We start from the raw sequence: 14,587 nt of genomic DNA, 5'->3' as shown, positions 1-14,587 counted from the left end.
GGATCCCTCTCTGAATGTTTATCAGAGTCCTTTCTGCAATGCCTTTGAGATTTCAAGGGAAAACATTAAGTTGCTTCTTGGCAAACAAGCACAAACCTTTGGAAAGCTCCTGCAGTACAAACAAACACTCATCATCGACTTGTTTGGGGCAGACAAGTTGCTCTGCACGTTCCGACAACACTAAAGCAAAGCTGTAAAGAAAGCTTAGACTTCATGCTTCAAATTACTGTCACAGCACCAAGGATGCTTGTTTCAAATTTAGCCTGCACTTTCTATTATAACGTGCAAAATCCTTTCTTAAGAGAGATCTTTCAATGAGCACGATCAGAGAAATGGAGAGGAGTTTCAAGGTGTAATTAAGTGAGCATCAGAGGAAGGGCTGTGCTCTGCAAACAGCTGGCATGGAGTTTCCCAAGCGACTCCCTGCAATCCTGACCTTTGGCTCGCCAAGCAGCAGCTCGTTTGGAGAGCCATCCACCAGGCTGCTGCTCCCAACTGCTCCCTTTCCCCACTTACAGCTCGGTGGTGTTGGCAGGGATGTCCCGGGGAACCTGGAGCACCCGGCTCTCCTGGCAGATGAAGACCCTGCCCAGGCAGCGGCAGGCGTGGTGCTGGCATCCCAGGCAGCCCGCCAGGAGCAGCAGCAGCAGCAGGCAGCCGAGGGCTGGAGACATCTCTGCCTTCACATCTGTGCCCGTCCCCTTTATCGGAAAGGGAAGAACGCAGAGACCTCCCAGGCCAGCTCCCTGGATGGAAGATCCGCCCCAAAAGCTGGGACAAACCATGTGGCTCTTAGGGGATGACTTCTCAGCAAGTTTCACTTCATGACCCCAGATTCCTTTATGGCGTTGGAGTGGGGATAGAGAAGAGCAATGCTGATTTTTCATGACACAAGTATTTTGCATTTCAAGTGGTGTTGAAATCAGGGGGCCCAGCTGTACTAACCAGGGCTCTTTTAATATGCTGGGGAAAGGTTCTTCCTTCTCAGCTACACTATTTTTCATGTCTTGCTTGGTGAGACCAAGTGACAACAAAGCATTTTTACTTTCTACAGCCTAGACCCTTTTTGTCCCTGAAGGAGAAGCATTCTATTTATGGCACTATTTATGCTCCCATTCATGGATCCAAGGACCCCTGCTTTTGTATTTCTGCTAGGCAAAAGTAAGGTGGTGTTATTTTATATAGTCTACTACATGGGGTAAAAGCTCTATAGACCTGAAGCCAGAGCTAAAGAATGCCTTTTTTCTCACAGCTGTGATTATTTTTCTTGTAGTTGCTGATTCATCTCCTTTTTTCCTTTGGCACCTGTATTGGAACCCAAACCGAAGAAAACTCCACAATCCAAATTGCCCCTGTGGACTGGTAAACTCATTTCATCATCTAGAACAGAAATCCCAGAATTATTGCCAAATGACTATTTCCTCCTGACAACAGGAGGAAAACAGCCTCGAGAATATCATCAGAAGGCTTGGTTGTTGAATCATGGGGTAAAAGCTCTATAGACCTGAAGCCAGAGCTAAAGAATGCCTTTTTTCTCACAGCTGTGATTATTTTTCTTGTAGTTGCTGATTCATCTCCTTTTTTCCTTTGGCACCTGTATTGGAACCCAAACCGAAGAAAACTCCACAATCCAAATTGCCCCTGTGGACTGGTAAACTCATTTCATCATCTAGAACAGAAATCCCAGAAATATTGCCAAATGACTATTTGTGACACAACAGGAGGAAAACAGCCTCGAGAATATCATCAGAAGGCTTGGATGTTGAATCTTGTCTTTGAGTTCCTATCTGTTTTGTTTACTTTTTTGATTGAGCTAAATTATCTCACTACAGATATTAATCCAGAAGGCTTGGTTGTTGAATCTTGTCTTTGAGTCCCTATCTGTTTTATTTACTTTTTTGATTGATCTAAATTATCTCACTACAGATATTAATGCTTGAGGAAGGGGCCCAGTGAACTCTTTGCTGTCACTGAGTCAAGCTGCACCAGGCCATGGCCTGGAACCGGAGCTTCTCTACAAGACACCTGAAATGAGCATTTTGACCTAAAGGGTTTTTTTTGTGTTTTTTTTTGCTGTTGTTTTTTTGAGTGTTTTGCTTGTTTGTTTTTCTTTTAAACTGTAAATAGCTGTTTCAGACACACAGAGCTTATAAATCATGTGCATTTTAAGTAAGTGAGGGAGCCATGGGTGATTCTGCTGAACCTGACTCACATTTAATCCTTCCTATTGCTTGGAAGGATTTCTTAATCTTGTTAAAAGCTGCTGTTAGCTTGTTTGTCATAGTTTTTTTTTAATTGTAGGTTTTTCTTTTTTCTTTCATAATCAAAAAGCATTAACAAATATAGTGAGACAAAAGACAGCATCTTTTCTCTGAACTGTGTGACCAAAAGTTTCCATCATTCTCACTTTTAAAACAAGCCTCATAATATAGATGTTTCTTGAGAGAACTAATTAAGATTTTTGAAATAATTACAATAATTATTAAACTTAACTTAAGACTTACCCCAGTTGTACCAAATGTTTGTTATTTTCTCCCCAGTCATTTAAGCCTCCTCAAGATGAGAATTTAGATTCACATAGAAAAAAAAAGTAAGGAAAAAATCATGACAATCTTTTTCTAACAATGGTAGGCTTATAACAAGTTGTAAGAGTAGTCTTTCAGTTGTATGTGTTTAACAGAGTCCATTTTTCTAAGTTTCATGAGAAAGACAGTGACTGCCAAGAAAAAAGAATTTCTAAAACCTTACTGACTGACTTTTTCCTTATCTCTCTGTCTTCCCTTTCCTTTGAAAGATCTTAAACCTACAAGGTCTTCTGAAATAAGTAAAACCTTCAGTCACCTTCATCCTCAATGGGATGAAAACTGCAGAATTGCACCCTATGATCAAACAAATTCCTATGTAGTTAAATTTTTCCAGCTGAAAATTGGAACTCCAACTGAAAGTTGGAATAACAACATACTTCAGGATTTAAACAAATGCTCCTTCATCCTCAATGGGATGAAAACTGCAGAATTGCACCCTATGATCAAACAAATTCCTATTTAGTTAAATTTTTGCTGTGGCCCACTGAAAGTTGGAATAACGACACACTTCAGGATTTAAACAAATGCCAGGAAGACAAATCATTTAAGGCTTTTGGGATTTTGTCTTTTCAATACAAAGTCCTTAACTCCTGCAGTCATAGACTAAAGGCAGGCTGAGAAAATCTCCAAAATACAAAATGTGAAGTTTTAGGCATATAAAGGGTACAAGAGTATTTGGATAAAAAAGGAATTTAAGCTGTACCTCTTCATACTGAAATACATTAGTATAAATGGTCATGTTATACTGATGGAATGGATAGTAATATTTATGACATGGTTGAAAAAGTGGTAACATTCTCTGAATGTCAACACAATTTTCACTGATATGAAGACATCACAATTTGATTAACTTTGGGATTCATATATCAAACCACAAAAGTTATTTCAAATGATAGCAATAATTCTTCTATATACACAAGTCAGGAGATAAAAAAATTATCACAATGATTATGAGGGATTTTTCCAATTAATTAGTGGAAACCAAAACTGTAATAAGTATGTTAGATTTTAATACAAGTAGTAAAACAGAGATATTTTAAAACATCAGGCCAGGCTCAGTAGAAAATCATAAACATAATGAACAAATATTGGAGGGAGGTTGTCTCTTTTCCATTTTTGTCTGGTGAGACCATTTTATCAATACAGTACACACTGCTCCACTTTCACTTACATCAGTTAAGAACGAGATGACAATTATTAAATAATATAAAGCCCTTATCCAGACTGCAAGCTTCTCTTGTAATACTGCAGAGATAAGATTTTGATGGAAATATGCAAGTATCATTACATTCAATAAAATCAGGCTAGTATGCTAAAGAGAACATTTCATTCATATTGGAACAAGCACTAAATCAGGACCACACTAAAACTCCCTGAGGATACATGAACATTCAGAAGGATCTCTGAGTTGTTTTAAACATATGATCCAAGCTCTTAAAGAATAGATTCTGGTGTCTATTAATGTTTTGAACTGGGAAACTCTTGTCCTATTTCTGCACATGACTGCCAAATGGCACAGAGCCACATCAGCATAATCCGCTGCACTGATGAACCAGCTGGTGATCCCCTCACTCCCAGTTCAGGAGCACAGTTATCTCCTCTTGGGAAGAAAATTCTTATAAAAGAGGGGAAAAAAAATCCTGCTATCTTTCTGTGGAATTTGCACTCCCAAGTTGCTCCTGAGTGCCAGATTGGAGCTATGACCATGCCTGAAAACCCACAGGACCGGTTGCAGGGGACCACCATCACAGCCTCATGTGCTAGGAGCAAGCATGCACTGTCATTGAGATTCATGCTGTTGAATGTGTAAATGCAGAGATGATGGTGCTTTCAGATATTTATGAGAGCCTTATCTTTGCATCCATTTGCAGAAGAACTATGTTCCAGCTGGCAAATTGGTCTTGAGAGTGTAAACTGTTTTCCTGAGTAAGAATACAGAAATTTCCCCAAATTGAAGCACTGTAGCAACAGAGATGCAATTAAGCAAATTATGACAGATATTCAATGGTGATGTTACAGATTATGAAATTAGATGGTGTCTGAGACAAACAGTTAATTCAAGGTTATGTAGACAACAGGGGATCTTTTTAAAGATGGTTGTTAGGGAGTCTGGCCTCTAAAATCAGCACTGGCCTCTAAAATTAGCTCTGGTTGAATTTGCAGAGCCAGTGGAACCAAGGGGATCTGCAGACTCCATCCTCTGACCAAGCAGCAGTGCCTGTCCTGGGCCATGCTTTCACCTGGATGGATGAGGTTACAGTGGGAAATAAAATGAGCCATCCCACCTCTCTCTCGCTTGCCCTCGATAAACTTGCTTCAAAGACAGCTCTGAGCCCTTTCACTGCAGTGTACATGTGGCCAGGTCAGCACCTAAATCCAGCTGTTGGATGTGTGGGAGCAGCTCTTTTCCTTAAGGCAAGAAGGTCACCAGGAGCTGGTGTGCATCAACCTACAGGCAAGCAGGTTCACAGCAGCATCTGCTTGTGTTTCTCTCCTCTGAAACACAGCATGACAGCTAATTAAGTAAATACTGTTTCTACTGATGTTTCCCAGCCTCAGAACTCTGTTTAATTACTGAATGCCTCTTTATCAGTGGCTTTGCTTAACAATAAGCATTCTCTAAAAATGTGTAGGCAAATCAATCACCTGCATGAACAGATGACATAAAAAACACATCCAAAAGAGGTTTATCCTTTCAGAGTGGATATTTCTTTCTCATTTGAGGATTTCCAGCACAGAGTTTCTCCCTCTGGCTTTACAAGCTGCAATAGCCTCTATTGTCCTGACTGCCATGCTATGAGAAGAAAAAGGTGTTTTCTATCCAGAAAAGCTGGCAATGTGAGCTGGAGCAGATCCTAAAAGGAAATTAGAGGAAATTACTAAAAAGGACTTTGACACATCTCACATTTCACTTTTGTGAATGACCAACATGGGTCTTAAAACAGCAGATCATTGAGGCAAACAGATCATTGACCTGATAAAAATGTAACGTTGTAGAGCTTTCCAGAAACAGCTGTTCTGAGCAGAATATTTTTAGCTTCACCCTTTCCTGTGAATGGGGATTATTTTTAAATACATTTGAATGGACAGACTTTATGTGTGCCCTCGGTGCCGAGAACATAAAACGATAAAGTAGCCTAATAAAAGTGGTATTATTGCTCTCTCAGTTCCTTTAGCCATCTGCTCACATGAAACCTCAACCCCAAATCTGAGTGGAGCTGAGACAGTAAATCAGCCACCAGAGGGAGTGCATTGACTCGGGAATAGAGCACACACGTGTAAGGCAAAGGATCAGAAATTACATGGAATTATGCTCATGACGATTTCCTGTGGCTGTCTGACTCTTGACTTCATAACTGGGCTGTGATGAGTTGCTCCCTTGTTAAACTGCACCCCTGCAGAGGCCAGAGCTGCACATCACATGGAGCTGCGGCCAATGCAGCAGTAAGCAGCTGCACTGTGGCTCTTCCCTCCTGCTTGAAGTCGAATTAGGATCTTGTGTAAACAGTCCTACCTACCTATTTAGCTCAGGAAGGACATTGCCCAGCATAGAAGGGTCTCAGAAACTTCTAACTTTTCTGCTAATAAGTCTCATGAGCTTGTGTTTGTGCTGTGGACTGGGGGAGCAGGGGAGTTTTGACTTTCTTTATTTCACTCTGCCCCAATACTTTTATGGCTTTGATGGCTAACAAGCTCCCACTCAGCCCTTTATCTGTGTGATTTTTCTGAGGCAATCTGAGGATATAAGCACCTCATGTATTTTCATAGCACAGGAGACATATGCAAGAGACAAGAGTGAAGTTAGAGAATAATCTTTGTCACTCCATCTAGTGCTGCTCCTCGGGTTCAGGTCTGTTCATCCCCAGCCGATAATAAAAGACGCAGCCCATCTGCTAGGTTTCTATCACATGTCTGTAGAAGCACAGTTATAGAAGTACTTTTTCTTTGCACTGTCCATGAGTGGGTTTGACTAGACCAAAATAATGCACAAGAGACACCAAAGCCTGCCTAGAATCACACTTTGCATCATATATTCTCCTCTGACGCCTCCCCAGCCAGCAAAAGGTACCCGAAGGTCAGAGATGTGAGGCAAGAGAAACCTTGCCTGGCTGTGGAGTCAAGGAGCCTGCCCACGGGCATCAATAACCATGCACTGCTCACGTCAGCACCAGGGGAAACCCATGGAATCCAACAGGGACAGACAAACACAAAGCCCCAAACTCCCTGCAGCGATGGGCATTGCCTGTTCAGGGAGCAGATCTGCTGGTAAATTGAGATGTGATTATTCTCCTTTACTCAGGACTTTTGGGCCACATGGACAGCACTGCATCCATTCTGGGATGCCCAGCAGAAGGCAGACATCATTTAACTGAGGGACAGAAGGGAAGAACCAAGATGGTCAGGGCAGGAGCGCTTCCTCTGTGAGCTGAGACTGTGAGAACAGGGTTTGTTCAGCCTAGGGAAGGAATGGCCTGTGGGCACCTAAAAGTAGCCCCCAGTGCCTACGAAGGGATGGTCTGTGGACTCATAAAAACAGTCCCCAGCGCCTGCAGGGTGGTGATCAACAAGTGGACCCAGGCTCATTGCAGAGGTGAAGGGTGGGAGAGCAAAAAGTAACAGACTTGGGTTGAAATAAGTGACATTGAGTGGCTACAAGGAGAAAAAATTTCACCTTGAGGAGAGTGATGCAGCTGCACAGGCTGCTAGAGAGATCATATTCTCTCCTTCCACAGAAGCTTAAAAGATCAGACTGAATAAGTCCCTGAGCAGCCCAGTCTGACCTTACACAGAGCAACACGCGGGACCTCCCCAGGTCCCTCTTTCACCTGAATTCCTTTGTGATTCTACTTATGGCTCAGGGAGGAAAAAAAAAATCTCTCTAGGATGTTTAAAATAGAGACTGACTCTTCATGCTTTTCCTCAAACCTACATTGCCACTTGCTTTTGAGCATGGTTACAATACACTACTCACCTATTAGTCTTTAGTCCCTAAAGAAAGGAGAAATGTTCATCAGCATGAGCAAAATAGGCTGGCAATGCTTTCTGTCCAGCATTTCAAAGTTCACAAACCTGCCGTTCAGGACAGTTTAGTAACAAACTTGAAGTTCTTACTCATTAGAATTCAAGAGGTTATTAATTCTTTCAAGTACAATTTATTATGACATAAAATGAATTAAAGAAACTTTAATGATGCCTCTGCCACATGCCATAATTATCATCTCATATTAAAGAAGGAGAGCTGCCTGGCAGAGCATACAAGAGAAATTTCAAAGATTGAAGTACAGAGTACTTTCTCTATAAAGAGAAAATTTGTTTAATTCCTCTCATACTTAAAACTGGCCCATAGACAGTGCTAACAACCAGTGGTTTGGCCATTTGAAAACCAAATTTCCTTAAATTCACTCAGGATGGGTGAGCATTTCCAGCACTAAAATACATTAAAAAGATCTGAAATGGAAATATCTTTACAATATACCTATCTTCTATTTTTTTTTGACCTCATACAGCCTAAGACAAATCATCTCTGCATGAGAAAAGGAAGAACTCAGCTGTGATTGATACATGAAAGTCACTAAATATCCTTCCAGGAAATTAATTTAATTCTGACACTTAATTAAAAAAAACCAAAACAAAACAAAAAACAAACAAACAAAAAAAACCCCAACCAAATTAAAAAAACCTAAAAAAACCCCAGAGAGGCAAGAGTGAAAAATTAACATTTGTTAAGGCCTCTAAAGAAGATGCAGATGACTAACTAATCCCTATAGCAGATTGAAGAAGAAGGAGAAAAGAAAAATGAAGCATTGTGCAATTAGAGTAGATTATTAATATAGATAGGAGCAGGTTAAAAAAGTGGCTCAATTACTTTGCAGGAACAGTGTTTTGTATACTTTTACCATCATGACAGGTAGGCTAAATAAGCTGCCTGAGGTGACAATTAGGAGCCAAAGAGTCACTGAGTCTTCTTTTAGCACTATACGGTGAGAATGAATATTGCACATTTGTTTTAAAGCGTCCTTGAAGGTCATCCAAAGTTTTTCCTACTTTTGCTGGAGCTTTTACAGCAAAAGAAAAAAAAATTATTTTGCTTCATTCAGTGGCTGATGTGGAATGACTAAAACCTAAATATTGTTCAGATCTCTTGTAGCCATTTTCCTCTTCCACTTTTCCCTGAGCTTCCTGCTGGGATTCCTCAGCTGCTGCTGAACAGTACTGTTTTCCACAAAACGAGCCACTGGAGTTCATAGGATTACTTACGGAAGAAGGTTCTGCCAAACAAGGCTAAAAAATTCAGGATCTTCCCCTTAGCATACAAAATAATGAAAAATGACACATGCACTTAAAATGAGCATTGAAGGAAAGATGGGCATGTCTAAGTCTTTGCACAGCTGTAGCCCTGGAAAAAATGAAAAAGAACAGCTCCAAGTTGCTTCAGAAAGCTCAAATTAGTGCTGTAAGACTGCCCAGTGATATATTCATCCTTGGAATAGCTGTCCTTTGACATTTTTTCTGTCAGGAAGCAGGTTATTGCATGGAAGGTGACAAAGAGGAGCCTCCGATCCTTGATCTGCTGCAATTGCTCTCGAGGTAGAGGGAGCAGGTCAGGGCCAGCTCTCTGCAAGAGGAGAAGAATAAGGTCCTGACTTTGCTCTAAAGGCACAGAATAGAGTGGCAGCTAGGCTAATGAGATTCTGCAGATGATGAAAAAGAAGCTTTTCCATATCTCTGAGGTGCTTTATAGCCCTCATTACCATGTAATCAAAGTGCTCCGCAGCTCTAATGCCCATTTTTGTCCCCACTTCTGTAGCAAAGAAAGACCTCCAGCATCATTCTACAGATGATGTTAGGGAAGCTAATGGCACATCTACTGCCTGGTTGTGGGTAGATCCCCTGGGGTGCAGCCAGAGACCCCAGAGAGGCGCAGATTTGTGTACAACAAGTATAACCCCAAAGGGATGTGCCCAAACTGGGAAGCTGGGCTTTGGAGTCCTGAGCTGCAAACACACACATGGGACTGCTGACCTCCCCCTGGCCCACCTGCAGTCACTTTTGGCATCTGCACTCTGCTTCTCTGCACATCCAGCTGTGACTGGGAAATGCAGAAGCATCCCTGCTGTCTGCAGGGATTCACTGGTGAAGCTGAGGAAGGACAGAGAAGCACTGTGGTTGTTCCTCACATCCCAGCCAAGATCTCAAATTTCCCTTGTCTCTGAAGCCCCATCCCACCTGACATTTTCCATAGGATTTACTTGCTCTTCAAACGATTCAAACAAACTTTACAAGCCACCGTTGAAGTCCTAACAGATGTACAGCTACCCAAATTGAAATCTGGCCAGTGTTCCGAAGACTGACCTGTGTAGGAAAAGCAAGTGCTAACAGATTTGTTTTAGCCTGCCCACCCTGACAGATTGCATGTCTTTCACTCAGAAGGGCTCCTGTGGCTGCTACCACCCTTGTGACAATGCTGGGATGTCGCTCACTGATGGGTTAGAGAAGAAAAGTTTTAGATATTGAAAAAACATTTAAATCTCTTGAGTACTGTAAGCTAAAAGCAGAAAAAAAGGACATACTCCACCACATATTTCACTTTTCTTACCTCAATATATTTCTTTTTTCTTATCTCTACTACAGTTTTCCCTCACATGACATGGTTTAGCATGATATAATTTATAAACAATTATATACATTCTGTTGTATGAGATGAAAAAGAAATACTTTTGGGACTAAGCTGACCACAGTTTAGGCATAACAACCTGAAACCAAACTGCAATACTGTTTTACCTTTCATGGCCACCTTCCTTTTGTATATTTAAGATGGACCACAAAGGTGAAACACAATCTGTTAAACACTGTCAAATGAAGACCAGACCTTGACTAATTCTTTCTTGCCCAGATGAACTTCAAAGTGCTTGGAGACCCAAAAACTCTCAGAGGTGAGGGTTTTGTACTGTCTCTTAGAAAGTGATATGATTATATTTTACAAGCCTGTTCTGCATGTGCTGCAGGCTGAACAGAAATCTCATTAGGGCTCATTAGCTCATGCTCAGTGCTAACCAGTGTTTCTCCTGATATAACTCCTGCGTGGCCTGGCCTGTGGGTAAAGTGTTTTGGACTTTTGGACATGTGGAGGCTGCATTGTCAGCCTTGGGGACTGAATCATGTTTGTGCAAATACAAAGCAAGAGAATGTTGTTGTACGCCCTCCCAAACCACAGCAGCTCTGGGAAGGGGAAAGAAGGCACTTGGCCTCATAGGCATGCCCTCTGTAGAATACAGAGGGCTGAAAATTCCCTTGCAGATTCCCAGCTGAATTATCTGCTAAGCCTGGGCTTGCAGTGCTGCCTATCCTTGGGAGCCAGTTGTGCTTGCTTGCTGCTGTGCAGGAGCAAAGGAGGTTGTGTGCCCTCAGGATGTGGGGCTACTGTTGGGGCCACTTTAACTTTCCATCCCTTCCACGTACGGCACCATAAGCGTCAATGTTAAAGAAGATTCATTTCCAAAGTCTACTGGCATTCACCAGACTTTCAGGGTTTTCAATGTTTGCCTATCTCCCACAGCCCCCAAAAACATTTCAGCATTATCATGGAAAAACCATGAAGCAACGCTGATTCCAGTGGTGGATCCATTGGGCAAATGTGGACAAGGTATTTTTACCCGCTGAAAATGAGTGTGGCAATAAAAAAAATGAAAAAGTGCCAGCAGGATAGAGTTCACATTACAGAATATGAAGGGATGCAAGTGAGAAGGAGCCAGGCCATACTGTCCTTGACTTCAGTGCAGCTGTGCCAGAGCACCACTGCTGAAAGTTTGGACTGCAGCAGCCTGGATAAACAGCTTGCCTCTGTATCAGAGCAGCAGCAGAGAGACATCAAAAAGGTCATAAATCTCAGAGAATGGTGGTAGGGATGTGCTGCTGGGCCCAAATATAATCAGCTTTTATGGAGACTTTCCATCGCTTGCTCTTAAGGCCTAATTGCAAGACATTATCTGGCCAAACAGAGTATGAAGTAGCAGGTAATAACGATTGCCTGCAGGAACCTCAGGTAGTGCAGCACACAAGATGAGGAGCTATTCTTACCTGGCTTATTACCCAGGAGCTGATTCAAGGAGTAGTTACAGTTGTGTCATTAAGCCACTGGTCACCCTCATACATCTCAATTCAAATTCATTATAGAAGTGATTTTACCAAATGCTAGCAGTGACACTGAACTGTGGGAAGAGGATTGAATTTTGAATGAGGAATAAAATGACTTACAAAGACTCTCTTTGGAGGGGGAAAAAAAAAATTAAAATATTTAGCCTCTGCATGTTGTTATGCAAGCTTGCCATCCTGGCATTAACAGTATGCACACTCATGCAAAAAGAAAAAAAGAATGAATAACAGTCAAGGTACACAAGTCAAGCCACTACAAAGGTCTACAAAGATTTTGGGGGAACAGAAACCCAGACCAAATATGCCCTTCAGATAGGATATTTGTCCAAATCTAAAGCTACATCACTGACAGAACACCAGAAAGTCATCCAGCTTCTGGGCAGAAAGCTTGCCAGCAACAGCAGGAGGAAAGTTCCCAAGGCTGATCATGGCCAATATTCACTCTTTCACATCCTACCACAAACCCTGGTTTTCGTCACTGACAGACCACAGCTGTTGGAGGGAGCATTCTCTGATGTGTGTAGGAGAAGGTGACATTTCTGTCATCTATGAAGGTGACAGCACCAAGTTAAGCATCTGTAAATAGCTCCTATTTCATCTCTTTCCTTCTTTGTCTTCAACTGATCTGTCAGTGTCATGTGTCACATTTCTGACAGCGGCAGAAGAGTAAATACTATTTGATCTTACTTAGTTTTCTGATCCTGTGATGAGATTAGAGCTCCAGATTCATTACAGAAAAATCAAACATTTCTCAGATACTAAACTCTGAATCCACTCCATTCTGCAAAAAGCTTGAAACAATAGATCCCACAGTCCCAGCTGTACTTGATTTCTCAACTCAACCCTAATGCTGAAGCCAGATGCCACTTACAAAGGGAACTGACTGTGGCACATCAGGGAGCAGGAGCAGGTTGGAAGCAGAGAAAGGTCCAGTATTCCACTTTTCTTCCATTTATTTTTAAGTGCATCTTCCCAGAAAGAGGATGGGCAGAGGATTGTAGAGGAGGATTAGCTCCAGAAACATCATCAGAAGAGGAGAGGGGCACATGACCATGCTGAACCACATCCAGGTAGTGGTAAGGATGTCCCTCTAGGAAGCTGCTGGCAGTGCTGCTCTGTGCTGAGAGGAATGAGAGCCAGCAAGGGCAGATAATACAATTACACTGGTCAACTTCAGCTCCACGTGAACAGTAACCTTTGCAAAACCCAATGGCAGTCACCCAGGGACTGTAAGAAAACCACTTAAAATATCCTCCAATCTAAAGAGTGGGTGCAATACCAATCCTTAAGATAAGGTTCCAGGGACATCTGAGGAATCACAGGCCTGTAATCATGACAACACTGGGCAAGTTAGCAGAAACTGTAATAAAGGATGCATCTACAGAGCATGGAAATCTGCCAGAGCTGTGAGAAACTGCTAAGGAAAATCCTGCCTTGCAGATCCTTGCAGAAAAGGGAGATTCTGTTATTGATTCTGTTATTTGATATTTGTATTTCCAAAAGGTTTTTGACAAAATTTTTCACCAAAGTCAAATAGCTAAAGCAGAAAAGGAAGAGCTCTGACTGGGTTAAAAAAAATAAAAATAACTAGGTTCAAAATGAAGGAGCTGAAAAAAAAGAGCAGATCTGAAAAAATTTGGTACAAGTCTGCAAAATAAGGGTTGGCATGGAAGTAAAGGATTGGAATCAGCTTTTTTGCCATCTCATTCCAAGAGCTATGGGTTATCACATGAAGTCAGGAGAGCTGGTTTTGAACACAGCAGAGAGCAGATCTGTAAAATTCCTTGTTATTGTAGGTGCAAGAGTGGACATTGATTCAAGGAAAAATTGTATGATTACCTGAAAAAGAGATGATTAGGGTTCTTAATGAACAAGCCACAAGAGACTTAGGAAATCACCAGAAAGGTATGAAGTTGAGGGCTGAGAGAATGTGAGGGGAAGGTATTACATAAGCCTGCCTGCTTTAATGTCTATTTAAGAGCACTTCTGGAGAGAGAATAGCAAATCCTTGGTTTGAATATTGTCACTAGCATTAAGACTCCGCAACAGCCAGTCCTGGCTTAAAGAGAATTTACTTTCTACAGCAGCTGAAGTAGCTCAAAACCTTCTGCCATGATAATAGAAATAATTTATGTTAATCGCCAAAGTTTTCTCTTCAACATTCTCTCTGTTTTGTATAGAAGTTATAACTGAAATACTCTGGAACTGACAATTCTGGGAATGGGAGACACTTTCTAGTAGTGAGCTCTTGAGTCACAGAGCTCTACTGCCTCCAGATTCATGTGAGGACAGTGGTACTTTACTAAGAGTTGAAATAATTGCCTGCCAAGTGGATGTCTAATTTTATGAATTAGAAATGTTTTATACATACCAAAATCACAACTCATGCTTAAACTTGGGGAATATTCCTGGGTTAGGGACTTCCACTGGCAAGGGACAGCTTGCCCTGTTCTGAAGAGATGCAGCAAAGTATTCCTTTTTTGCTTCTCTTAAACTAGTCTGATTCTGGGCACCTATAATCACCAGATCCTTGGTCTTTTGTTGCATGGAGTAAATAAAGGAGAAAAGATGTTTCTCTAATCGTTGACTTCAAGTTTGCTTGCAGAAGAAGGAACAAAGAGCACCTGAACTAGGAGGTAGAACAACTGCAGCACTGACTTAAGCAGCATTTCTAGCAAATTATCACAAGTACAGAAATCAGAGCAAAATTCAGCTGTGAAACACCTAATTATATGTGTTCCATACCCGAGCTTCTCTCAGAGAAACACAAGACATGGCATGATCTTTTTAAGGTTTCTTTTTTCAAAGTGGTGGAGAAATTATTTTGCAAATTGTCTTTGCTTTGGAGG

At 41.5% G+C, this 14,587-nt stretch overlaps 1 protein-coding gene across 1 annotated transcript in view; it reads right to left on the bottom strand.

Annotated features, from left to right (window-relative positions):
• FSHR (follicle stimulating hormone receptor) overlaps positions 1-674 on the bottom strand; it is a 78,680-nt gene extending 78,006 nt beyond the window's left edge. The window contains exon 1 of the mRNA XM_041424142.1: positions 517-674. Within this exon, the coding sequence (XP_041280076.1) occupies positions 517-674 (158 nt within the window). The remainder of the gene's footprint in view (positions 1-516) is intronic.
• Positions 675-14,587: the final 13,913 nt, after the last annotated feature.

This window comes from Onychostruthus taczanowskii, unplaced genomic scaffold (assembly GCF_017590055.1).
Source record: "Onychostruthus taczanowskii isolate IOZ18803 unplaced genomic scaffold, ASM1759005v1 scaffold80, whole genome shotgun sequence".
Lineage (NCBI taxonomy): Eukaryota > Metazoa > Chordata > Aves > Passeriformes > Passeridae > Onychostruthus > Onychostruthus taczanowskii.
This window is presented reverse-complemented; position numbering and strand designations above follow the sequence as displayed.